This window comes from Sylvia atricapilla, unplaced genomic scaffold (assembly GCF_009819655.1).
Source record: "Sylvia atricapilla isolate bSylAtr1 unplaced genomic scaffold, bSylAtr1.pri scaffold_137_arrow_ctg1, whole genome shotgun sequence".
In the NCBI taxonomy this organism is placed as follows: domain Eukaryota; kingdom Metazoa; phylum Chordata; class Aves; order Passeriformes; family Sylviidae; genus Sylvia; species Sylvia atricapilla.
The window spans coordinates 16,708-44,005 of NW_027077065.1; the positions used below are offsets into that span (position 1 = coordinate 16,708).

Consider the following 27,298-nt stretch of genomic DNA (forward strand, 5'->3'; position numbering starts at 1 on the left):
CGCTTGCCCCTGCCCCGCCGCTACTGGGCCCGGCCCGGTAGCCCCCGGGATGACGGCGAAACTCCTCCCGGTCCCCCCCTCAAAATGCCGCCGCTTCCTCCCGTCCCTCCTTCCCCACAATGTCGCCCCCCGTCCCGGGCCAAGATGGCGCCGCCCGGGTCCGGAGGGGGCGTGTCCGCGTTGGCACCGCCCACTCCCGTCGCTTCCCGCCCACCCGCCGCGGCCGCCGGACACAGGCGCAAGATGGCGGCTCCCAGGGCGGCGTGAGGGGCCGCCGCCGCCGCGCTCCGCCCGCAGCTTCAGCTTCGAGCCGGGAGCCGCCGCAGCCGCGCGACCCCCGGAGCCGCCGCCGGGAATCGGGGAGCGGCCGCGGGCCGGGAGGGGGAGGCGGCCGCGGGGCCGCGGTGAGCGGGGGGGGCGGTGGTGGGGGGGAGGAGGCGGCCGCCATTTTCCGCCCGGGCAGAGACAAGATGGCGGCGCGCAGGGGCCTGAGGGGGGGGGAGGGGGCGTGAGGGGAGGGGCAGGGCCGAGGGGGGGGTTGGGCATTTGGGGGGGGGGGGGACACGGCCTGAGGGGGGATTTGGGGTGAGGGGACATTAACCTGAGGGGGGACAAGAATTGAGATGGGGGGGCACTTCCTGAGGGGGGCAGTTTGAGGTGGGGGGAGATAGAGCTGAGGGAGGGAATTTGGGGAGGGGGTTTGGGCACAGGCTGAGGGGACGATTTGTGAGGAGCGGTTTGACAGCGCGGGGCGGGGGGGGCACGGCCCGAGGGGGAATTTGAATGGGGGGAGATAAAGCAAATAATGGAGTGAGGGGGAATTGGATATTGGGGAGGGGTCGCGATGTGAGGGGGGGATTAATTAAGAGGCGACATAATGGAGAAAGTAATTAACGGGGAGGAATAAATGCCCCCCTCCCCCTCGAGTTGACTCCTCCCCGGTTGTCACACCCCCCGCCGTGGGGGGGGTAATTAACTCCTTCGGGGTAATTGCGGTGTGGGGGTGGGGGGGGGTGTAATTAAACGTTCTGGGTGGGATTTTGAGGCGGGGGGAGTGGTTGGAGGTGACCCTGGAGATTGGGGACCCCCTTGTTGTTTTAGAGTGGGGGGACAAGGAAGGGGAGTCACCATGTCCAAACCCCCCTATTCTCCCTCTGGGGGGGTCAGTGTCAATGTGGGGGGAATTTGGGGGTGTCCTCCGCATCCAAACGCCCCCAATCCTCCCAGGAGGGTCGAGTGAGGGGGCCTCAGGTCAGGGATTTGGGACCCCCTGACCTCCAGTGAGTCCCCCCACCCCAGCACAGGCTGTGGAGGGGGCACAGGTCATTTTTGGGGTGTCCCCTGCCCCAAGGACAGGCAATGGCAGGGGGGTGTCAGGTAATTTTGGGGTTTTCCCCATGTCTGACCCCCCCCATGTCACCCCCAGGATGGACAGAAGTGGGGGGGGTCAAGTCATTTTGGGTAGTTTAGGGGTTTTTGGCATGTCCTCACCTCAGGACAGGTGAGGGAGGAATGTCGGGTCATTTTGGGGTATTTTTTGGGGTATCCCCCATGTCTGACCCCCCAGGATGGGCAGTATGGGGGATATCAGGTCATTTTGGGAATTTTTGGGGTATCCCCCGTGTCTGACCCCCTGTGTCCCCCCCAGGACAGGCAGTGTGGGGGATATCAGGTAATTTTGGTAATTTTTGGGGTATCCCCCGTGTCTGACCCCCCGTGTCCCCCCAGGACAGGCAGTGTGGGGGTGTCACCATTTTGGTAATTTTTGGGGTATCCCCCGTGTCTGACCCCCCGTGTCCCCCCCAGGACAGGCAGTGTGGGGGGTATCCAGTCATTTTGGGAATTTTGGTAATTTTTGGGGTATCCCCCGTGTCTGACCCCCCGTGTCCCCCCAGGACGGGCAGTGTGGGGGATATCCAGTCATTTTGGGAATTTTTGGGGTATCCCCCATGTTCCCCCCCAGGACAGGCAGTGTGAGGGATATCAGGTAATTTTGGGGGTATCCCCGGTGTCTGACCCCCCAGGACAGGCAGTATGGGGGATATCAGGTCATTTTGGTACTTTTTGGGCTATCCCCCATGTCTGACCCCCCGTGTCCCCCCCAGGACAGGTAGAATGGGGGGTATCAGGTCATTTTGGGAATTTTGGTAATTTTTGGGGTATCCCCTGTGTCCCCCCAGGACAGGCAGTGTGGGGGATATCAGGTCATTTTTGGAATTCTGGTAATTTTGGGGGTATCCCCCGTGTCTGACCCCCCGTGTCCCCCCAGGACGGGCAGTGTGGGGGATATCAGGTCATTTTGGGAATTTTGGTAATTTTTGGGGTATCCCCCGTGTCTCACCCCCCGTGTCCCCCCAGGACAGGCAGTGTGGGGGTATCAGGTAATTTTGGGAATTTTGGTAATTTTTGGGCTATCCCCAATGTCTGACCCCCCAGGATGGGCAGTGTGGGGGATATCAGGTAATTTTGGTAATTTTGGGGGTATCCCCCGTGTCTGACCCCCCGTGTCTCCCCAGGACAGGCAGTATGGAGGTGTCGGATCATTTTGGTAATTTTGGGCTATCCCCCGTGTCTGACCCCCTGTGTCCCCCCAGGACAGGCAGTGTGGGGGATATCAGGTCATTTTTGGAATTCTGGTAATTTTGGGGGTATCCCCCGTGTCTGACCCCCGTGTCCCCCCAGGACAGGCAGTGTGGGGGATATCAGGTCATTTTGGGAATTTTTGGTAATTTTTGGGCTATCCCCCGTGTCTGACCCCCCAGGATGGGCAGTATGGGGTATATCAGGTAATTTTGGTAATTTTTGGGCTATGCCCCGTGTCTGACCCCCGTGTCCCCCCAGGACAGGCAGTATGGGGGATATCAGGTAATTTTGGGAATTTTGGTAATTTTTGGGGTATCCCCCGTGTCTGACCCCCCGTGTCCCCCCAGGACAGGCAGTATGGGGGATATCCAATCATCTTGGGTACTTTTTGGGGTCTCCCCCGTGTCTGACCCCCCGTGCCCCCCCAGGACAGGCAGTGTGGGGGATATCAGGTCATTTTGGGAATTTTTGGTATTTTTTGGGCTATGCCCCGTGTCTGACCCCCCGTGTCCCCCCAGGACAGGTAGAATGGGGGGTATCAGGTCATTTTGGGAATTTTGGTAATTTTTGGGGTATCCCCCGTGTCTGACCCCCCGTGTCCCCCCAGGACAGGCAGTATGGGGGATATCCAATCATCTTGGGTACTTTTTGGGGTCTCCCCCGTGTCTGACCCCCCGTGTCCCCCCAGGACAGGCAGTGTGGGGGATATCAGGTCATTTTGGGAATTTTTGGTAATTTTTGGGCTATCCCCCGTGTCTGACCCCCCAGGATGGGCAGTATGGGGTATATCAGGTAATTTTGGTAATTTTTGGGCTATGCCCCGTGTCTGACCCCCGTGTCCCCCCAGGACAGGCAGTATGGGGGATATCAGGTAATTTTGGGAATTTTGGTAATTTTTGGGGTATCCCCCGTGTCTGACCCCCCGTGTCCCCCCAGGACAGGCAGTATGGGGGATATCCAATCATCTTGGGTACTTTTTGGGGTCTCCCCCGTGTCTGACCCCCCGTGCCCCCCCAGGACAGGCAGTGTGGGGGATATCAGGTCATTTTGGGAATTTTTGGTATTTTTTGGGCTATGCCCCGTGTCTGACCCCCCGTGTCCCCCCAGGACAGGCAGCGGGGGACGCATGGCAGGCCTGGGCGGGGGGGGGTCCCCGCCGCGGGCCCCCCCGGGCGCCCCCGCGCTGCAGCCGCGCTGGAAGCGGGTGGTGGGCTGGGCTGGGCCCGTGCCCCGGCCCCGGCACGGCCACCGAGCCGTGGCCATCAAGGAGCTCATCGTGGTCTTCGGCGGGGGCAACGAGGGCATCGTGGACGAGCTGCACGTCTACAACACAGGTGGGGCTGGGGGGGGAACTGGGGGGCCACAGGGGTGGGATTGGGGACATTTTGTGTCACTGGGGGGCACCGGAGGGGGCACAGGGGTAGGATTGGGGACATTTTGTATCACTGGGGGCCACCCGGGGGGCCACAGGGGTGGGATTGGGGACATTTTGTATCACTGGGGGGCACCCGGGGGGCCACAGGGGTGGGATCAGGGACAATGGGGACATTTTGTATCACTGGGGGGCACTGGGGGGGCCACAGGGGTGGGATTGGGGACATTTTGTATCATTGGGGGGCACCGGGGGGGCCACAGGGGTAGGATTGGGGACATTTGGTATCATTGGGGGGCACTGGGGGGGCCACAGGGGTGGGATTGGGGACATTTTGTATCACTGGGGGGCACCGGGGGGGGGCCACAGGGGTGGGATTGGGGACATTTGGTATCACTGGGGGCCACCGGGGGGGCCACAGGGGTGGGATTGGGGACATTTTGTATCACTGGGGGGCACCGGGGGGGCCACAGAGGTGGGATTGGGGACATTTTGTATCACTGGGGGGCACCCGGGGGGCCACAGGGGTGGGATCAGGGACATTTTGTGTCACTGGGGGGCACCGGGGGGGCCTCACGGGGTGGGATCAGGGACAATGGGGACATTTTGTATCACTGGGGGGCACAGGGGGGTCTCATGGGGTGGGATCAGGGACAATGGGGGCCCGGGGGGGGTCCTCTGGGGGATACAGGTGGTCCCTACAGGGGTGGGATTAAAAAGGGGATGCAGGTGTCTAACACAGGTGGGGCTGGGGGGCACCTGGGGGAGCTGGGGGGGGTCCGCACAAGGGTGGGGTTAGGGACAAGGGGCACATTTGTATCACTGGGGGCGTTCCCACAGGGGTGGGATGGGGGGGAGCTGCAGGTGGGGGTGTGGGGGGGTCCTACAGGGAGTGGGACTGTCCCCTACAGGGGACAAGTGGCACATTTGTGTCATGGAGAGGGCACAGGTGGGGCTGGAAGAGCACAGGGTGGGGTCCAGGGGGTCCTCACAGAGATGGGATTGGGGACAAGTGGCACATTGATGGCACTGGGAGGGGCACAGGGGGGTGTGGGAGTGTCCTGCAGGGGGGACACGGGGTCACACAGGGCTGGGGACAAGTGGGGTACTTGTACCACTGGGGGGGGGTTCTAAGGGGGCTGGGGGGCCACTGGAGGGGTCCCCACAGTGATGGGTCACCAGCCTGTCCCCTCCAGCCACCAAGCAGTGGTACATGCCAGGAGTGTGGAGATGTCCCCATGTCCCCTTTTATGTGTCCCCAACAGCCACCAACCAGTGGTTCATCCCGGGGCTTTGGGGGGTTATCCTGGGTGTGTCCCTGTCCCCTCTGTGTCCCCAACAGCCACCAACCAGTGGTTCATCCTGGGGCTTTGGGGGGTTATCCTGGGTGTGTCACTGTCCCCATTCTGTCCCCAACAGCCACCAACCAGTGGTTCATCCCGGGGCTTTGGGGGGTTATCCTGCGTGTGTCACTGTCCCCTCTGTGTCCCCAACAGCCACCAACCAGTGGTTCATCCTGGGGCTTTGGGGGGTTATTCTGTGTGTGTCACTGTCCCCATTCTGTCCCCAACAGCCACCAACCAGTGGTTCATCCCGGGGCTTTGGGGGGTTATCCTGGGTGTGTCACTGTCCCCTCTGTGTCCCCAACAGCCACCAACCAGTGGTTCATCCCGGCCGTGCGGGGTGACATCCCCCCGGGCTGTGCTGCCTACGGCTTTGTGTGTGACGGGACACGGCTCTTGGTGTTCGGGGGCATGGTGGAGTACGGCAAGTACAGCAACGACCTCTACGAGCTGCAGGTACCCCCCCTGAGCACCTGGGGACACCCAAAAACTCCCAGGGGCACCCAAAACATCCCTGGGGACCCCCCTGAGCAGCCTGGGGGCACCCAAAGGCTCCCTGGGGGCACCCCTGAGCAGCCTGGGGACACCCCTGAGCACCTGGGGGCACCTAAAACATCCCTGGGGGCACCCAAAACATCCCTAGGGACACCCAAAACCTCCCTGGGGGCACCCAAAACCTCCCTGGGGGCACCACTGAGCACCTGGGGACACCCAAAACATCCTTGGGGACACCCAAAACCTCCCTGGGGACACCCCTGAGCAGCCTGGGGACACCCAAAACCTCCCTGGGGGCACCCAAAGGCTCCCTGGGGACACCCCTGAGCAGCCTGGGGACACCCAGAGACTACCTGGGGGCACCCACAAACACTTGTGGGCACTGAAAGACTCCCTGGAGGCACCCACAAACACCTGGGGCCCTCTGGGAACCCCCAATAAAACGATAGGTGACGCCCTTGGGACCCTCCCCAAACATTCCAGAAGCCCACCCTGCATCTTGGGACCCCCCCCCCCAAACTCCTGGGGACCCCCACAAACACTCCAGACCCCTCCCCAGGAAGCCCCCCAAAAACTTTGGGACCCCCCCAGGACTCCCCAAACCGTGGGTGACCCCCTGGAACCCCCCCCAAAACAATGGGTGACACCCCCTGACCCCTTCCCAAACACCTGAGAACCCCTTTGGATCCCCCCCTGGACCCCTGCCCCCCCCCAATTTTGGGGTCCCCCATCCCTTTGGGTGCCCCCCAGTGTCAGACCCCTCCCCAAATCCCACGTCCCCCTCCCCATTGCAGGCCTCCAGGTGGGAGTGGAAGCGGCTGAAGGCGAAGACCCCCAAAAACGGGCCCCCCCCTTGCCCCCGGCTGGGCCACAGCTTCTCCCTGGTGGGCAACAAGTGTTACCTGTTCGGGGGGCTGGCCAACGACAGCGAGGACCCCAAAAACAACATCCCCCGGTATGGGACACCCCAAAACCCGGGCAGCACCCCAAAACCCCAGAGATCGGGGTGGGAGCACAAGGGGCTGTTTTGGGGGCTTTGGGGGGCATGGGGGTGACCCCAAAATATTGGGATCATCTTTAAAGGGGGCTCAGGGACTTCAGAGGGGGCACCCCAAAACTCTGGGGGTACCCCAAAACCTCCATAATTGGGGTGGGAGGGGGATTTGGGGTCACCCCCCAGCACTGGGGACTGGTTTGGGGGCACACAAGGGACCATTTGGGGGGCACAGAGGCTTATGAGGGGGCACCCCAAAACTCTGGGAATTGGGGTGGAAGGTGGACTTGGGGACAGTCCCCATCTTTAGGAGGGACCTTTTGGGGACACAGGTGCGACCCCAAAACATTGGGGTCATCTTTAGGGGGACACAGGTGACACTGGCACTGTCCTGGGTGTATTTTAGGGGGTTTAAAGATCTTTTTAGGAGGGATTTATATTCTTATTCACCCTTTTAGGGGTGTCACATGTCCCTAGCCACCCTTTTAGGGCACTCTCGTGTCCCCAAACACTTTTTTAGGGCCTCTTTTTAGGGTCCTAACATTCTGACCCCCCCCATCCCAGATACCTGAGCCACCTGTACGTGGGGGCACAGGTGACACTGGCACCATTCCAGCTGCATTTTATAGCATCTAAAAACCCTTTATGAGCATTTTTCTGTCCCTAACTATTAGGGGTGTTTTTTGGGATTTCCTGACCCCATTCCCCACTGCCCAGGTACCTGAACGACCTGTCCCCATGAGCACAGGTGACACTGGCACCATTCTGGGTGCACTTTATGGGATTTAAGGACGTTTTTAGGGCTGTCCCATGTCCCCAACACTGGCACCATTCTGGGTGCATTTTCCTGGATTTAAAAACCCTTTTATAACACTCCCCAGCCACCCTTTTAGGGCTTTGGGGGTTTTTTTGGGATCTGCTGACCCCATTCCCCACTGCCCAGGTACTTGAATGACCTGTCCCCATGATTACAGGTGACACTGGCACCATTCTGGGTGCACTTTATGGGATTTAAGGATCCTTTTATGGCACTCCCCAACCACCCTTTTAGGACTATTTTTTTTTAACTTTTTGGGATTTCCTGACCCCATTCCCCACTGCCCAGGTACCTGAACGACCTGTCCCCATGAGCACAGGTGACACTGGCACCATTCTGGGTGCACTTTATGGGATTTAAGGATCCTTTTATGGCCCTTCCCAGCCACCCTTTTAGGGCTTTTTTTTTTAATTTTTGGGATCTGCTGACCCCATTCCCCGTTCCTCAGGTACCTGAACGACCTGTACGTGCTGGAGCTGCGCCCAGGCTCGGGGGTGCTGGCCTGGGACATCCCCATCACTTACGGGGTGCTGCCGCCGCCGCGGGAATCGCACACGGCCGTGGTGTACACGGAGCGCGACGGGCGGCGCTCGCGCCTCGTCATCTACGGGGGCATGAGCGGCTGCAGGCTGGGGGACCTCTGGACCCTCGATATTGGTAATTTGGGGTTTTTGTGGGGTTTTTGTGGGGTTTTAGGGGGTTTATGGTATGGGGGACTCGGGGGAATGGAGGGTAGGGAGGTGTACACGGAGCGCGACGGGCGGCGCTCGCGCCTCGTCATCTACGGGGGCATGAGCAGCTGCAGGCTGGGGGACCTCTGGACCCTGGATATTGGTAATTTGGGGGTTTAGGGGTGGTTTTGGGGGTTTTGTGGGGTTTTTGTGGGTTTTTAGGGGATTTGGGGTTTGGGGGACTCAGAGGAATGGAGGGTAGTGAGGGACACTGAGGGACATTGTCATCTCTGGGGGCATGAGTGGCTGCAGGCTGGGGGACCTCTGGACCCTGGATATTGGTAATTTGGGGGGTTTTGTGGGGTTTTGTGGGTTTTTAGGGGATTTGGGGTCTGGGGGATTTGTCAGGTCTGGGGTAGTGAGGGACATTGTCATCTCTGGGGGCATGAGTGGCTGCAGGCTGGGGGACCTCTGGACCCTCGATATTGGTAATTTGGGGTGGTTTTGTAGGGGTTTTGTGGGGTTTTAGGGGGTTTATGGTATGGGGGATTCGGGGGAATGGAGGGTAGTGAGAGACATCGTCATCTACGGGGGCATGAGCGGCTGCAGGCTGGGGGATCTGTGGACCCTGGATATTGGTAATTTGGGGGGGTTTTGGGTCTTTTTGGGGGTTTTTAGGAGATTTGGAGTCTGGGGGTACAGGGACATGGCAGAATTGGGGGTTCAGGAAGACACTTCCTCACATCTTGAAGAGTTTTAAGTGTGTTTCCTTACATTTTTGGTTGTTTTGGGGACATTTCTTCACATTTTGGGGGTTTCCTTTCACATTTTGGGGCTGTTTCCTCACATTTTAAGTGATTTTGGGGCCATTCCTTTACATTCTTGGGGAATTTTGAGGCTGTTCTCTCACACTTTGGGGCCGTTTTCTCACGTTTTGGGGTGTTTTGGGGTCCCTCAGAGACGCTGACGTGGAACAAACCCAGCCTGAGTGGGGTCGCTCCCCTTCCCCGCAGCCTCCACTCGGCCACCACCATCGGCAACAAGTGAGTCTGGGGGCGACCCCCCAAAAAAAACCCCCCAAATCCCCCCCTTTGTCCTGGGGGGGTCCCTTTGTGTCCCTGTGAGGAGGGGTTGGGGTCCCTAATGGGGGTGCTTTGTTTTATTTTCATTTGTAATTATTATTTTAGTTTGTGATTTCTCCACCAAGAGGAAAATTTTGGGGGGTGAGGGGTCTCGGGGTGTCCCCCTGACCCCCCTTGACCTCTGCCCTGCCCCCAGGATGTACGTTTTTGGGGGGTGGGTGCCCCTGGTGATGGATGATGTGAAGGTGGCGACGCACGAGAAGGAGTGGAAGTGCACCAACACCCTGGCCTGCCTCAACCTGGGTGAGGAGGGGGTTTGGGACCCCCAAAATTGACCCAAATGCACCCAAAAACCCCACCCTAAAACACCCCAAATCCCAACCTGGGTGAAGAGGGGGTCTGGGACCCCCAAAATTGACCCAAATCCACCCAAAAACCCCACCCTAAAACACCCCAAATCTCAACCTGGGTGAGGAGGGGGCTTGGGACCCCCAACCCCACCCCAAATACACCCAAAAACGCTACCCTAAAACACCCCAAATCCATAAAACACCCCAAATCCCAACCTGGGTGAGGAGGGGGCTTGGGACCCCCAAAATTGACCCAAATCCACCCAAAAACCCCACCCTAAAACACCCCAAATCCATAAAACACCCCAAATCCCACCCTGGGTGAGGAGGGGGCTTGAGACCCCCAAACCCACCCCAAATACACCCTAAAACCTCTAAATCCCTCCCCAAATCCCCCCAAATCCTTCCCCAAACCCCTCCCTGAGCCCCCAGACCCCTCTGTGACCCCCCCAGACTCGATGGCCTGGGAGCCCCTGGTGCTGGAGGACCCCCCAGACCCCTCCCCAATTCCCCCAACCCCTCCCTGAGCCCCCCAAATCCCCCCAAACTCCCTCCCTGAGCCCCCCAAACCCATGAAATCCCCCTAGACCCCTCCCTGAGCCCCCCAAACCCCTCCCCAATTTCCCCAAACCCCACTCTGAGACCCCCAGACCCCTCCCCAAATCCCTGAAATACCCCCCAAACCCCTCCCTGAACCCCCAAATCCCCCTAGACCCCTCCCTGAGCCCCCCAAATCCCCCCCAAACCGCTCTGTGACCCCCCCGTGCCCCCCCAGACTCGATGGCCTGGGAGCCCCTGGTGCTGGAGACCCTGGAGGACCCCCCAGAGCCCTCCCCAAACCCCACTCTGAGTCCCTCAGACCCCTCCCCAAATCCCTGAAATACCCCCCAAACCCCTCCCTGAACCCCCAAATCCCCCGTGCCCCCTCCCTGAGCCCCCGAAACCCCTCCCTGAGCCCCCCAAATCCCCCCAAACCCCTCTGTGACCCCCCCCGTGCCCCCCCAGACTCGATGGCCTGGGAGCCCCTGGTGCTGGAGGACCCCCCAGACCCCTCCCCAATTCCCCCAACCCCTCCCTGAGCCCCCCAAACCCATGAAATCCCCCTAGACCTCTCCCTGAGCCCCCCAGAGCCCTCCCCAATTTCCCCAAACCCCACTCTGAGTCCCTCAGACCCCTCCCCAAATCCCTGAAATACCCCCAAAACCCATTCCTGATCCCCCCAAATCCCCCTAGACCCCTCCCTGAGCCCCCTAGACCCCTCCCTGAGCCCCCCAAATCCCCCCCAGACCCCTCTGTGACCCCCCCGTGCCCCCCCAGACTCGATGGCCTGGGAGCCCCTGGTGCTGGAGACCCTGGAGGACCCCCCAGAGCCCTCCCCAAACCCCACTCTGAGTCCCTCAGACCCCTCCCCAAATCCCTGAAATACCCCCAAAACCCATTCCTGATCCCCCCAAATCCCCCGTGCCCCCTCCCTGAGCCCCCCGTGCCCCCCCAGACTCGATGGCCTGGGAGCCCCTGGTGCTGGAGACCCTGGAGGACAATGTCCCCCGGGCGCGGGCCGGACACTGCGCCGTGGCCATCGCCACCCGCCTCTACATCTGGAGCGGCCGCGACGGCTACCGCAAGGCCTGGAACAACCAGGTGTGCTGCAAGGACCTGTGGTACCTGGAGACAGGTGAGTCTGGGGGGGCTGCAAGGACCTGTGGTACCTGGGGACAGGTGAGTCTGGGGGGCTGCAAGGACCTGGGGTACCTGGGGACAGGTGAGTCTGGGGGGGCTCAGAGATGTGGGGTGTGTGGGGTGGGCTGCGAGGAGGTACCTGGGTGATGCAGGTGTGATGTGAGGGGTACGTGGGTGACACGGATGTGACCCGGGTATTGCAGAGGTACAACCCAGGTGTACCCCAGCTGTCTCCCAGGTGTCCTGCAGGTATGAAAGGTGTCCCCCAGGCGTGACAGGTGTGTCTCAGTTATACCCCAGGTGTGACAAGTATAACTCAGGTGTCCCCCAGGTGTACCTACATGTCCCCCAGGTATGACAGGTATAACTCAGGTGTCCCCCAGGTGTACCTACGTGTCCCCCAGGTATGACAGGTATAACTCAGGTGTCCCCCAGGTGTACCCACATGTCCCCCAGGTATGACAGGTGTATCTCAGGTGTCCCCCAGGTATGACAGGTGTATCTCAGGTGTCCCCCAGGTGTGACAAGAATAACTCGGGTGTCAGCCATGTGTCCCCCAGGTATGACAGGTATAACTCAGGTGTCCCCCAGGTGTGTAACCCCCCTCTCCCCCCCTCGCAGAGCGCCCCCCGGCGCCGGGCCGGGTGCAGCTGGTGCGGGCCAACACCACGTCGCTGGAGGTGAGCTGGGGCGCGGTGCCCACGGCCGACTCATACCTGCTGCAGCTGCAGAAGTACGAGCTGCCCGCCGCCCCCGCGCCGCCCCCCGTGCCCTCGGTGCCCGCCAACCCCCCCAAGAGCCCCGCGCCCGCCGCCCCCGCGCCGCCCCCCGCCGCCCCCGCCCTGCCCCAGCTGGGGGGCGTGGGGCTCACCCTGCTGCCCCCGCCCGCCGCGCCCCCCAACCCGCCCGGGGTGGCCGCGGGGGTGACGGCGGGGACGGCGGCGGGGACGGGCGGCGCCGCGGTGGCGGCCGCGGCCACGGCGGCGGCTGCAGGAGGGGGGACAGGTGGGGCGGTGGCCGCGCCCCCCGGGGCCACCCTGCAGGTGCTGCCGGCGGCGGGAGGGGCGCCCGCGGCAGGTGCGGGAGCGGCCGCGGCGGGGAGGGCGCCAGGTGAGTGAGGGGGGGACAGCGGGGGACAGTGGGGGGACTGGGGACATTGGAGGGGGCATAGGGACGTGGGAGTGAATGGGGACATTGGGGACATGGTGGGGAATGGTGACATTGGGGACAGAAGGGGACAGTGGGGGGACTGGGGACATTGGAGGGGACTTGGGGACGTGGGAGTGAATGGGGACATTGGGGACATGGTGGGGAATGGTGACATTGGGGACAGTGGGGGGGACAGTGGGGGGACTGGGGACATTGGAGGGGACTTGGGGACGTGGGAGTGAATGGGGACATTGGGGACATGGTGGGGAATGGTGACATTGGGGACAGTGGGGGGGACAGTGGGGGGACTGGGGACATTGGAGGGGACTTGGGGACGTGGGAGTGAATGGGGACATTGGGGACATGGTGGGGAATGGTGACATTGGGGACAGTGGGGGGGACTGTGGGGGGACTGGGGACATTGGAGGGGACTTGGGGACGTGGGAGTGAATGGGGACATTGGGGACATGGTGGGGAATGGTGACATTGGGGACAGTGGGGGGGACAGTGGGGGGACTGGGGACATTGGAGGGGACTTGGGGACGTGGGAGTGAATGGGGACATTGGGGACATGGTGGGGAATGGTGACATTGGGGACAGAAGGGGACAGTGGGGGGACTGGGGACATTGGAGGGGGCATAGGGAATGGGGGACTTTGAGGGGGAATGGGGACATTGGGGACAGTGGGGGGACTGGGGATGTGGGGGGGGGTGGGGACATTGGAGGGGAATGGGGACATTGGAGGGGACATGGGGGACTTTGAGGGGGAATGGGGACGTTGGAGGGGACATTGGGGACATTGTGGGGAGTGGGGGACTTTGAGGGGGGAATGGGGACATTGGGGACGTGGCAGGGAATGGGGACAGTGGAGATGTTGGAGGGGACTTGGGGACATTGGAGGGGACTTGGGGACATTGGAGGGGAATGGGGACATTGGAGGGGAATGGGGACATTGGAGGGGACATGGGGGAATGGGGGACTTTGAGGGGGGATGGGGACGTTGGAGGGGACATGGGGACATTGTGGGGAGTGGGGGACTTTGAGGGGGAATGGGGACGTTGAGGACATGGCGGGGAATGGTGACAATGGGGACAGTGGGGACATTGGAGGGGACTTGGGGAATGGGGGACTTTGAGGGAGAATGGAGTCACTGGGGACATGATGGGGAATGGGGACATTGGGGACATGATGGGGAATGGGGGACTTTGAGGGGACATGGGGGCATTACAGAGAATGGGGGACTTTGAGGGGGAATGGGGACATGGGGACATTGTGGGGAATAGGGGACTTTGAGGGGGAATGGAGACATTGAAGGGGACATGGCGGGGAATGGGAACATTGGGGACAGTGGGGACATTGGAGGGGAATGGGGTCATTGGAGGGGACATGGGGACGTTGTGGGGAGTGGGGGACTTTGAGGGAGAATGGGGACATTGGGCACATGGCAGGGAATGGGAACATTGGGGACAGTGGGGACATTGGGGGGAATGGTGACAATGGGGACATTGGGGAGGGAATGGGGACAGTGAGGGAGACATTGGGTAGAGCTGGTAACATTGGGAGGGAACAGGGGACATCAGATGGGAGGACACTGGGAGGGACAGCAGAGTGCTGAAGGTGACACAAGGAGTGTCCCCAGGTGTCCCTGAGCCCTCTGTCCCCTGCCCAGGTGTCCCTGCGGTGCTGAAGGTGACCGGTCCCCCTGCGGCCACCGCGGGTCCCCCGCTGGTGACGGTGCGCTCGGCCGGGCCCGGCAAGGCCCCGGTGACAGTGACATCGCTGCCCGCCGGCGTCAGGATGGTGGTGCCCACCCAGAGCCCCCAGGGCACGGTGAGAGCAGGGACACCTGGGGACACCTGGGACACACCTGGGACAGGTGGGGGGCACGGGGAGGGATCCTGGAAGGGATTTGGGGACAATTGGGGACATTGCGGGAGGGCTTGGGGACAGAGGGAGGGAGCCCAGAGGGGTCCTGGGGGGTCCCTGGGGACAGAGAGTACCTGGGGAGCACAGGTGGGACACAGGTGAGCCCCAGTGGGCACCTGAGGGACACAGGTGTGGCCTGGGGACTCTGTGGGTGGCACAGGTGAGCCCTGGGCAGTGTCTGGCTGTCCCCAGTGTGACACAGGTGGGACCTGGGTATCACCTTGCTGTCCCCAGGTGTGACCAGGTGTCCTCAGGTGTCCCCCTAGCTGTCCCCAGGTGTCCGTAGGTTCACCCTGGCTGTCCCTAAGTGTGCTCAGGTGCCCAGCTAGCTGTCCCCAGCTGTGAGCTGGTGTACCTTAGCTGTGTCCCAGCTGTCCCCAAGTGCCCCCAGGTGTGTCCCCAGCTGTCCCCAGGTGCCCATAGCTATTCCAGGCTGTCCCCACCTGTCCCAGGTGCAATCTCCCATGTCCCCAGCTGCCCCCACCTGTCCCCAGGTGCTCCCTCACCTGTCCCCACCTGTCTTAGGTGCACTCACCCCTCTCCTCAGCTGTCCCCAGGTGCTCTCCCAGCTGTCCCCACCTGTCCCCAGGTGCTCCCTCAGCTGTCCCCAGATGTCCCCAGGTGCTCTCCCACCTGTCCCAGGTGTCCCCAGGTGCCCTTACTCGGCACTGTCCCAGGTGCTCTCACAGCTGTCCCCACCTGTCCCCAGGTGCTCCCCCTGCTGTCCCCAGCTGTCCCTAGGTGCTCTCCCAGCTGTCCCCAGCTGTCCCCAGCTGTCCCAGGTGTCCCCAGGTGCCCTTACTCGGCACTGTCCCAGGTGCTCCCCCAGCTGTCCCCAGCTGTCCCCAGGTGCTCCCCCAGCTGTCCCCAGCTGTCCCCAGCTGTCCCCAGGTGCTCCCCCAGCTGTCCCAGGTGTCCCCAGGTGCCCTGACTCGGCGCTGTCCCCGCAGGTGATCGGCAGCAGCCCGCAGATGAGTGGCATGGCGGCGCTGGCGGCGGCGGCCGCGGCCACCCAGAAGATCCCCCCGGCCTCGGCGCCCACCGTGCTCAGTGTCCCCGCCGGGGCCACCATCGTCAAAACCGTGGCCGTCACCCCCGGGGCCACCACCCTGCCCGCCACCGTCAAGGTGGCATCGTCACCTGTCATGGTAGGGGACAGTGGGGGCGGTCAGGGGATGCTGGGAGGGCATGGTGTGGTGGTGGCGTTGTCACCGTGGTGTCACCAGGGCCTGAGGGGAACATGGTGTGGTGGTGGCGTTGTCACCGTGGTGTCACCGGGGCCTGGGGTGGCCCTAGGGGACATGGTGTGGTGGTGGCATTGTCACCGTGGTGTCACCAGGCCCTGGGGGGAACATGGTGTGGTGGTGGCATTGTCACCGTGGTGTCACCAGGGCCTGGGGTGGCCCTAGGGGACATGGTGTGGTGGTGGCATTGTCACCATGGTGTCACCAGGCCCTGGGGTGGCACTGTGGGGGACATGGTGTGGTGGTGGCATTGTCACTGTAGTGTCACCAGGGCCTGGGGTGGCACTGTGGGGGACATGGTGTGGTGGTGGCATTGTCACTGTAGTGTCACCAAGGCCTGGGATGGCCCTAGGGGACATGGTGTGGTGGTGGCATTGTCACCGTGGTGTCACCAGGGCCTGGGGTGGCACTGGGGGGACATGGTGTGGTGGTGGCATTGTCACCGTGGTGTCACCAGGCCCTGGGGTGGCACTGGGGGGACATGGTGTGGTGGTGGCATTGTCACCGTGGTGTCACCAGGCCCTGGGGGGAACATGGTGTGGTGGTGGCATTGTCACCGTGGTGTCACCAGAGCCTGGGGTGGCACTGAGGGGGTTGGTGTGGTGGTGGTGTTGTCACCGTGGTGTCACCAGGGCCTGGGGTGGCTTGAGGGGTCACTGGGGGACTCAGGGTGACCCCGTGGTGTCACTGGGGAGCTCGAGGGAGTCACTAGGGTGACACTGGGGTGACACTGGAGGATTTAGAGTGACCCTCTGGTGGCCCTGGGGGCCTTGAGGGGGTCACTGGGTGACCTTGTGGTGGCACTGAGGGACTGAAGGTGACCCCATTGTGTCACTGGGGAGCATGAGGGGGTCACTGGGGTGACACTGGGTGACTCAAGGTGACCCCATTGTGTCACTGGGGAGCATGAGGGTGTCACTGTGGTGACACTGGGTGACTCAGGGTGACCCCGTGGCTGTCCCCACCGTGTCCCCCCAGGTGAGCAACCCCGCCACGCGGATGCTGAAGACAGCGGCCGCCCAGGTGGGCACGGCCGGGGCGTCCCCTGCGGCCACCAACGCGGCCACCAGGCCCATCATCACCGTGCACAAGTCCGGCACAGTGACGGTGGCCCAGCAGGCCCAGGTGGTCACCACCGTGGTCGGAGGGGTCACCAAGACCATCACACTGGTCAAGAGCCCCATCTCTGTGCCGGGGGGCAGCGCCCTGGTGAGAGGGGACAGCGGTGTGGGGACAGGAGGGGACATTTGGGAGGGTGGGGACACAGATTTGGGGGCGTCTGGGGGTGTGGAGATCCCAGTTTGGGGACAGGAGGGGACATTGGGAGGGTGGGGACACAGATTTGGGGGGTCTGGGGGTGTGGGGATCCCAGTTTGGGGACAGGAGGGGACATTGGGAGGGTGGGGACACAGATTTGGGGGGGTCTGGGGGTGTGGGGATCCCAATTTGGGGGGGTTTTGGGGGTGGGGGGATCCCAGTTTGGGGACAGGAGGGGACATTGAGAGGGTGGGGACGCAGATTTGGGGAGCTTTGGGAATGGAGGGACACGGATTTGGGGGGTTTGGGGTCATGGGGACCCAGATTTTTGGGGTCCTGGGGGGGCTTTGGGAATGGGGGGACACGGATTTGGGGAGTCTTAGGGTCATGGACACGTGGATTTGGAGATGGGGGGACACTGAGGGGGTTGGGACCCTCGATTTTGGGGACTGAGGGGGTCCTGGTGTCATAGACACCCCAATTTAGGGGTCCTGGGGGGCTCTGGGGCATGGAGACTGAAATTTGGGGGGTCCTGGAGGATTTGGGGCTGTGAGAAGCAGGATTTGGGGTGGTTCTTAGGGGTTCTTTAACTCCAAACCCTCCAAATTTGGGGGTCCCAGGGGCTTAAAAACCCCTCAAAGGCCAAGATTTGGGGTTCCTTTTTGGGGGGTGTTTTTTGGGGGGGATTCCTGGGGGTCTCTGAGCGCCCCCCGGCCCCCCCAGATCTCCAACCTGGGCAAGGTGATGTCGGTGGTGCAGACGAAGCCGGTGCAGAGCTCGGCTGTCACCGGGCAGGCCTCGAGTGGCCCCGTCACCCAGATCATACAGGTGACACCCCAAAACCCCCAAAAATTATCCAGAGATACCCCAAAATTACCCCCAAATCACTGAGACCCCTCCCCAAATCACTGAGACCCCTCAAGTCCCTGAGACCCTGCCCAGAATTCCTCCTCAGCCGTCACCAGTCTTGTCACCCAGATCATACAGGTGACACCCCAAAACCCCCCAAAATTAGCCAGAAATACCCCAAAATTACCCCAAAATTACCCCCAAGTCACTGAGACCCCTCCCCAAATCCCTGAGACCCCTCCCCAAATCACTGAGACCCCTCAAGTCCCTGCCCAGAATTCCTCCTCAGCCGTCACCAGTCTTGTCACCCAGATCATACAGGTGACACCCCAAAAATACCTTAAACCCCCCCAAATCCCCCCAAAATAACCTTAAAACCCCCCAAATCCTTGAGACCCCCCTGAGATCCCCCCCTAAAACCCCTCTGGGACCCCCTCAGGCCTCCCACTGACCCCTCCCCATTTCCACAATGACCACCCCAAATCTCCCCCACTGACCACCCCGAGTGACCACTCCTGCCCTGAGTGACCACTCCCCTGAGTGGGACTGAATGATCACTTCTCCCTGAGTGACCACTCCCCTAAATGACCATTCCCTTAAATGCCCACTCCCCTGAGTGACCACTCCCCTGAGTGACCCCTCCCAAGTGCCCACTCCCCTGAGTGACCCCTCCTCTAAATGACCATTCCCTCAAATGCCCACTCCCCTGAGTGACCACTTCCCTAAATGACCGTTCCATCAAGTGACCACTCCCCTAAATGACCATTCCCTCAAATGCCCACTCCCCCGAGTGACCCCTCCCAAGTGCCCACTCCCCTGAGTGCCCTGTCCCCCCAGACCAAGGGTCCCCTGCCCGCGGGGACCATCCTGAAGCTGGTGACGTCGGGGGAGGGGAAGCCCACCACCATCCTGACCAGCACTCAGGCGGGGGCGGGGGCGGCCAAGCCCCCCACCATCCTGGGCATCAGCAGCGTGTCCCCCAGCACCACCAAGCCCGGGACCACCACCATCATCAAAACCATCCCCATGTCGGCCATCATCACGCAGTCGGGGGCTACCGGTGAGTGAGACCCCTCCCCAAATTAACCTGAGACCCCCAAATCATCCCCAAAATCTCTGACCTCCCTGAGACCCCTCAAATCATCCCCAAAATCCCTGAGACCCCCAAACCCTCCCCAAAATCCCTGAGATCCCCAAAGCTCCCCACTGACCCCATCAAAACCATCCCCACAGTCGGGGGCTACTGGTGAGTGAGACCCCTCCCCAAATTAACCTGAACCCGCCCTGAGACCCCCAAATCATCCCCAAAATCTCTGACCTCCCTGAGACCCCCCAAATCATCCCCAAAATCCCTGAGACCCCACACAAACCAACCCCATGTCGGCCATCATCACACAGTTGGGGGCCACCGGTGAGTGAGACCCCTCCCCAAATTAACCTGTACCCACCCTGAGACCCCCAAATGATCCCTGGCCTCACTGAGACCCCTGAGCCACTCTGAGACCCCCAACTCATCCCCAAAACTCCTCACTCCCTGAGACCCACCCCTGGGACCACCACCATCATCACACCCTTGTCAGGTGAGTGAGACCCCTCCCCAAATTCACCTGAACCCACCCTGAGACCCCCCCAAACTCCCCCAGCCCCCCCTAAACCCCGTCATCACCCTCTCAGGGGCCACCAGGGAGTGACAGGGAGTGACACCCTGTGTCCCTGTCCCCCCTGTGACCCCCCACCCCGTGTCCCTGTCCCCCCGGTGACCCCCCCCGTGTCCCCCAGGTGTCACCAGCAGCCCCGGGATCAAGTCCCCCATCACCATCATCACCACCAAGGTGATGACCTCGGGCACCGGGACCCCCGCCAAGATCATCACAGCTGTCCCCAAGCTGGGTGGGGGACACGGCCAGCAGGGCGTGACACAGGTGAGGGACACCTGGGGACACCTAACACCTCCCTGGGGACACCCGGGGACTCCTGAGATGGGGCACTTCAGGGACAGGGGGACACAGCGGGGTCAGGAGGTGACAGGGGAGGGCTCACATGGGGACACGGGCACTGGGGAGGGGTTGGGGACACTGAGGTGATGCTGGGGACAGGGAGGACCTGGGGACATTGGAGGTGTGGGGGCCGTGAAGGGACACAGAGGGACATTGGTGACACTGGGGTGGGGTTGGGGACACTGGGGTGGGGTCAGCTGAGGGGTTGGGGACATTGGGGTAGGGTCAAACAGGGGTTTGGGGACATTGGTGACACTGGGGTGGGGTTGGAGACATTGGGGTGGGATCAAACAGGGATTTGGTGACACTGGGGACTCTTTTCATGGGTTCAGGCCAGGATTTGGTGACACTGGGGACACAGGTGGGGGTCAGCCGAGGGGGTCCCCACCCCGAGGGTCCCCAGGTGACAGCGGTGTCCCCTCAGGTGGTGCTGAAGGGGGCGCCAGGACAGCCGGGGACAATCCTGCGGACGGTGCCCATGGGCGGGGTCCGGCTGGTCACTCCTGTCACCGTCTCAGCCGTCAAGCCCACGGTGACCACCCTGGTGGTCAAGGGCACCACTGGTGAGCAGGGTCACTCTGGGGGTCATCTCTGGGTCACCGGGGTGGTCACTCCGGTGGTCACTTTGGTGATCAGCTCTGGGTCACTGGGGTGGTCACTGGGGTGGTCACTAGGGGAGTCACTTGTGGTCAAGGGTCACCTCAGGGTCACTGGGAGACCACCCTGGTGGTCAAGGGCACCGCTGGTCACTGCAGGGGTCATTGGGGGGGTCATTGGGCCATCCAGGGGTCACCTCCAGGTCACTTGTGGTCAAGGGCACCACTGGGTGAGTGGAGGGGTCATCTTGGGGTCATTGAGGGGACACCAGGAGGTGACTTTGGTGGCGGTCACTGTCACGGGGAAGGGTCACCATGGGGGTCACTGTGTCACAGGGAGGGAGCGGTCATTGGGGTCACTTCGGGGTCACTCTCTGGGGCGGTCACTCACTGCCGCCATGTCCCCGGCAGGTGTGACCACGCTGGGGACGGTGACAGGGACAGTGTCCACCAGCCTGGCGGGGGGCGCGGGTGGCCACAGCGCCACGGCCTCGCTGGCCACGCCCATCACCACCTTGGGGACAATCGCCACCCTCTCGAGCCAGGTGCTGAACCCTGCGGCCATCACGGCCACCGCGGCCGGGGGCGGCCTGGGGACACCCACCATCACCATGCAGGTGAGGGGACACCGGGGACACTGGGGACAGGGGACACCCACCATCACCATGCAGGTGAGGGGACACTGGGGACACTGGGGACACTGGGGGCAGGGGACACCCACCATCACCATGCAGGTGAGGGGACACCGGGGACACTGGGGACAGGGGACACTGGGGACACCCACCATCACCATGCAGGTGAGGGGACACTGGGGACAGGGGACACTGGGGACACCCACGATCACCATGCAGGTGAGGGGACACCGGGGACACTGGGGACACCCACGATCACCATGCAGGTGAGGGGACACTGGGGACACTGGGGACACCCACCATCACCATGCAGGTGAGGGGACACTGGGGGCAGGGGACACCCACCATCACCATGCAGGTGAGGGGACACTGGGGACACTGGGGACAGGGGACACTGGGGACACCCACCATCACCATGGAGGTGAGGGAACACTGGGGACACTGGGGACACTGGGGACAGGGGACACTGGGGACACCCACCATCACCATGGAGGTGAGGGAACACTGGGGACATTGGGGACAGGGGACACCCACCATCACCATGCAGGTGAGGGGACACTGGGGACAGGGGACACCCACCATCACCATGCAGGTGAGGGGACACTGGGGACATTGGGGACAGGGGACACCCACCATCACCATGGAGGTGAGGGGACACTGGGGACATTGGGGACAGGGGACAGCCACCATCACCATGCAGGTGAGGGGACACCGGGGACACTGGGGACAGGGGACAGCCACCATCACCATGGAGGTGAGGGGACACTGGGGACATTTGGGGGAGCCCCAAGTGTCTTGGTGACAGTATGGAGAGGGGGGGACACAGGAATTTGGGGTGTCACAACGGGGGACTCACAGAGATCCCAGCCTGGCGGCTGGGCAGGGCTGTGTGGCAGTGCCACCTCCCCGTCCAGAGCTGTCCCCTGACTCGGTTTGGGGACACAGCCGGTGTCCCAGCCCACACAGGTGACGCTGATCACCACGCCCAGCGGGGTGGAGGCCCAGCCCGTGCACGACCTCCCCGTGTCCATCCTGGCGTCCCCGACGGCCGAAGGTCCCCCCGCGGCCACCTCCGGCGGTGGCACCTTGGCCGAGGCCCCCGCCACCGAGGCCACCCCGGGCACTGTCACCCTGGTGTGCTCCAACCCCCCCTGCGAGACCCACGAGACGGGGACCACCAACACGGCCACCACCAGCCTGGTGGCCAACGTGGGGACAGGAGGGGGACAGCAGCAGCTGCAGCTGCTCTGCGAGGACACGGGCGGGGGGACGACGCTGCCACCGCCCCCGCGGGCCTGCTCCAACCCCCCCTGCGAGACCCACGAGACGGGGACCACCAACACGCCCACGGCGGCGGGGACGGCGCGCCTGGGGACACCGGGGGCCCCGCCCTGTCCCACGCAGCAGACGGTGGCCACGGGGACCACGATGACGGCGCGGCTGTGCCCCCCCGAAGGTGGCAGCGGTGGCGGCGTCGCCGGTGTCACCACCCAGTGCCAAACGCAGGAGGCCACCCCGTGCCAAACGACGCCCTGGGGACAGCCTGAGGTGGGGACAGCGGCCACCGGGGCCGTGGGGACAGTGGCCACCGCCACCACGGCGTGTGAGACCCCAGCGGGGTCACAGCTGTGCTCCAACCCGCCCTGTGAGACCCACGAGACGGGGACGACCAACACGGTGACAATGACAGCAGCAAGGCCACCCTGTGCCAACCCGCCCTGTGAGACCCACGAGACGGGGACAACCAACACGGTGACAGTGACAGGGTCACAGCTCTGCTCCAACCCTCCCTGCGAGACGCATGAGACGGGGACAACCAACACGGTGACAACGACGGGGACACGGTTCTGCTCCAACCCGCCCTGTGAGACCCACGAGACGGGGACAACCAACACGGTGACAATGACATCGTCACAGCTCTGCTCCAATCCCCCGTGTGAGACCCACGAGACGGGGACAACCAGCACGGCCACCACCACCACGGCCACCTCGCGTCCCCCGCCGGAGCCGGGGACAGCGGTGCCACCACCGCCGGGTGTCCCCTCCTGCTCCAACCCCCCCTGCGAGACCCACGAGACGGGGACCACCAACACGGTGACAATGACATCGTCGCAGCTCTGCTCCAACCCCCCCTGCGAGACCCACGAGACCGGGACCACCAACACGGCCACCACGGCCACCGCGGGGTCCCGGCCAGGTGACACTACCACGGCCACCAGCGCTGCCACCACCGCCGCCACCGCCACCACCTCCGCCACGGGGGGGTCCCCGCCTTGTGCCAACCCCTCCCGTGAGACCCCCGAGAGCGGGACCACCAGCACGGCCACCGCGGGGTCCCCGCCCTGCCAGAGCCACCAGAGCGGGGCCACCAGCACGGCCACCACCGCCGAGGGGGTGACACCGCCCCCGCCCTGTGCCACCACCGCCGCCACCAGCCCCCCCCGCGCCTGCTCCAACCCCCCCTGCGAGACCCATGAGACGGGGACAACGGCCACGGCCACCACGGTCACCGCCAGCATGGGCGCCAGCCAAGGTGACCCCCCTTCCTGCCTCAATTGTCCCCAAATCGTCCCCGAATTTTGGGGTTGTCACCTCACTGACCCCCCGTGTTGTCCCCACAGACCCTCCCCCGCCGGCTGCCAACGGGCAGGGGGAGGGGGAGACCCCCCTGAGCGAGGGCGGGGGTCCCCCTGTGCCCCCCGGGACCCCCAGCCCCGGCCCCAGCAGTGGCACCGGGACCCCCCAGCCCCGGGCGGTCACTACGGTCACTCAGTCCACGCCAGCGCCGGGGCCGGCCGTGCCGGTGAGAGGCCTTGGGGACACTGGGAGGGGGGTTGGGGAAATTGGGAGGGGGTTTGGGGACACTGTGGGCGGGTTTGGGGACACTATGGGTGGGTTTGGGGGTATTGGGAGGGGGTTTGGGGACACTGTGGGGGGGTTGGGGACACTGGGAGAGCGGTTGGGGACATTGGGAGGGAGGTTGGGGACACTGTGGGCGGGTTTGGGGACATTGGGAGGGGGTTTGGGAACATTGGGAGGGGGTTTGGGGACACTGTGGGCGGGTTTGGGGACATTGGGAGGGGGTTTGGGAACATTGGGAGGGGGTTTGGGGACACTGTGGGCGGGTTTGGGGACACTATGGGTGGGTTTGGGGACATTGGGAGGGGTTTGGGGACACTGGGTGGGTTTAGGGACACTGAGAGGGAGGTTGGGGACACTGTGGGCGGGTTTGGGGACACTGTGGGCGGGTTTGGGGACACTGTGGGCGGGTTTGGGGACATTGGGAGGGTGTTTGGGGACACTGTGGGTGGGTTTGGGGACATTGGGAGGGGTTTGGGGACACTGTGGGCGGGTTTGGGGACACTGTGGGTGGGTTTGGGGACATTGGGAGGGGTTTGGGGACACTGGGCGGGTTTGGGGACACTGTGGGCGGGTTTGGGGACATTGGGAGGGGGGTTGGGGACATTGGGAGGGGGTTTGGGGACACTGGGCAGGTTTGGGGACACTGTGGGTGGGTTTGGGGGTATTGGGAGGGGGTTTGGGGACACTGAGACGGGTTTGGGGACATCGGGAGGAAGTTTGGGGTCATGGGCAGGGATTTAGGGACAGTGGGAGGGGGCATTGAGACCATAATTGGAGGGCTTAGGGACAGTGGGAGGGCATTTGGGGACACTGGAAAGGGTTTGGGGACACTGCAGGGGAAGGTTGAGGAAATTGGGAAGATGTTTGGGGACACAGAGGGGGGTTTTGGGGACACCAAGCACCGTGGCAGCGTCCCAACGCCCCGCAGGTGACTTCGGTGCCACCATGTCCCCATCCCTGTGGGGAGGGGTCTCTGCCTCCCCCTCCCCAACCAACCCTTTTCCCTTCCCCCCCTTTCCCCACAGACCATCTCATCGCTGACCGAATCCCCCCCGGCGCCCCCCGAGACCCCCCCAACCACCACGCCCACCCCTCCCGGAGACCCCCACCCACCGCAGGACCCCCCCTCGGCCCCGTCCCCTCCCGCCCCCGAGGCCCCCGCTGCGGCCGAGCCCGCCGGGTCCCCGGAGCCCCTGGCCGTGGTGGTGCTGCCGCCGGCCGCCGGCGAGGGGAACCCCCCCGAGGGGCTGGCGCTGCCCCCCGAGCTGCTGGCCGAGGCGGGGGGCACCGGGGGACCCCCGGGACTGACCCCCGAGGAGCTGGCGGTCACCGCGGCGGCCGAAGCGGCGGCGGCGGCCGCGGCCAGCGAGGAGGCGCAGGCACAGGCTCTGGCCATCCAGGCCGTGCTGCAGGCGGCGCAGCAGGCCGTCATGGGTCAGTCTGGGGGGGTCCTGGGGGGTTTTAGGGGGTCTTGGGGGATTTGGGGGGTGTCCTGGGGTGTTTTGGGGGTGTTGGTCCCATGGTGATGGCCCCAAGCCCAGGCTCTGGCCATCCAGGCCGTGCTGCAGGCGGCGCAGCAGGCCGTCATGGGTCAGTCTGGGGGGGTTTGGGGGGTCCTAGGGGGGTCCTGGGGGGTTTAGGGGTGTCCGGGTGGGGTTTGGGAGGGGTCCTGGGGGGTTTTGGGGGTGTTGGTCCCATAGTGATGGCCTCAAACCCAGGCTCTGGCCATCCAGGCCGAGCTGCAGGCAGCGCAGCAGGCCGTCATGGGTCGGTTTGGGGGGGTTTGGGAGCGGTCCTGGGGGGTTTGGGAAGGATTTTGGGGGGTTTGGGAAGGATTTTGGGGGGTTTCGGGGGTCCTGGGGGGTTTGGGAAGGATTTTGGGGGGTTTTGGGGGTCTTGGTCCCATGGTGATGGCCTCAAACCCAGGCTCTGGCCATCCAGGCCGTGCTGCGGGCTGCCATGGGTCAGTCTGGGGGGTTTTGGGGGGTCCTAGGGGGAATTTGGGGGGTCCTAGGGGGGATTTGGGGGTGGTCATGGGGCTCTGGCCCCATGGTGGTGGTCCCAGCCCAAGCTCTGGTCATCCAGGCCGCAGAGCAGAGGGTCACGGGTCAGTTTGGGGGGGATTTGGTGATACCTTGGGGGATTTGGGGGGTCCGGGGGGGTTTAGGTGGGGTCATGGGGGTCTCCATCCCATAGTGGTGGTCCCATGGTTATGGGGGTCACACAGTGGGGGGCAATGGTGACCCCATGACCCCGATGACCCCACGGGGATGGATTTTGGGATGACCCCACAGAGGGGTCAGAGGTGGATTTGGGGCTGCCCCCAATGACCCCACGGGGGGGGATTTGGGGCTGTCCCCACCCCTGACCCCCCCATTGTCCCTCCCCACAGGAACCTCGGAGCCGCTGGAGCCCGGCGAGCCCGGGGGGGGCCCCACCGAGCTGGGGGGGGCCCTGGGGGTCGCCGAGGGGGCGGGGGGCGCGGGGGGGGCGCTGCCCCTGGTGCTGACTCAGCAGGAACTGGCGGCGCTGGTGCAGCACCAGCAGCACCTGGCCGAGGCCGGGACCCCCCCCGCCGCCCCCCCAGCGCCCCCCGCCCCCGCCCCACCCCCTCCTGCCGCCCCCACCCCCCCCCAGGCGGCCGCGCCCCCTCCCCATTTGCCCACCGAGGCCTTGGCCCCCGCCGACAGCCTCAACGACCCCGCGGGTGACACCAACGGCCTGGGGGACCTGGGGACAGTGCCCGGGGGGGCCACCCCCGCCACCCTGCTGCCCTCCCCCGGGGACGGTGAGGGACATGGGGACACTGGGGTGTGGGTGGGGGGAGCTTTGGGACCCCCACCAGGGCACCCATGGCAAGGGAAAAAGGGAGAGGGCGCCCATTTGGGGAGGGGGGGTGTTTATGGGGTGGAGGGGGTCCCTGGGGGGGGGGTTGGGACCCCCCCAGCGGGGTGCCCGTGGTGAGGTGGGGGTGGGGAGAAGGTACCCATTTTGGGTGGGGGGTCCCGTGAGGGAATTTTAGGGTCCTGTGGTGAGGTTGGGGACCCCTGAGAGTGGGTTTGGGATCCCTGGGGTGGGGGTTTTTGGGGGTCAGGACCCCTTTGGGGGGCTTTGGGATCCATGGAGGGGTTTGAGACCCCTTTTGGGGGGGTCACCCACAGCAAGGGGGGAGCACCCATAGGGTCAGTTTGAGATATCTGGCATTGGGGTTGGGAATTCCAGGGCTGGGTTTTTAAGCCCCCTCCTCAGTTTTTTTGTGTCCCCCCATCCAGGCCTGGCCCCCTCGAGCGCCTTCGTGGCCCCCCCGGGCCCCACGGTGGCCCCCAGCCCCGCCAAGCTGCAGGCGGCCGCCGCCCTGGCCGAGGTGGCCAACGGCATCGAGAGCACCCCTGTGGTGAG

The 27,298-nt window shown here is 63.6% G+C and overlaps 1 protein-coding gene across 1 annotated transcript; it reads left to right on the top strand.

The window, feature by feature from the left end:
* Positions 1 to 289: 289 nt before the first annotated feature.
* On the top strand, positions 290 to 27,290 carry HCFC1 (host cell factor C1; the record flags this gene model as incomplete). The annotated part of the gene is made up of 22 exons (XM_066340198.1): positions 290 to 404; positions 3,691 to 3,917; positions 5,606 to 5,754; positions 6,588 to 6,748; positions 8,053 to 8,261; positions 9,234 to 9,318; positions 9,554 to 9,660; positions 11,203 to 11,382; positions 12,009 to 12,497; positions 14,206 to 14,366; positions 15,413 to 15,610; positions 16,685 to 16,915; positions 17,687 to 17,791; positions 18,650 to 18,872; positions 19,592 to 19,734; positions 20,234 to 20,372; positions 20,817 to 21,022; positions 21,983 to 23,570; positions 23,659 to 23,840; positions 24,925 to 25,333; positions 26,292 to 26,687; positions 27,172 to 27,290. Coding segments are annotated over exons 2-22 (5,688 nt in total), but the record flags the coding sequence as incomplete, so codon positions are not given.
* Positions 27,291 to 27,298: the final 8 nt, after the last annotated feature.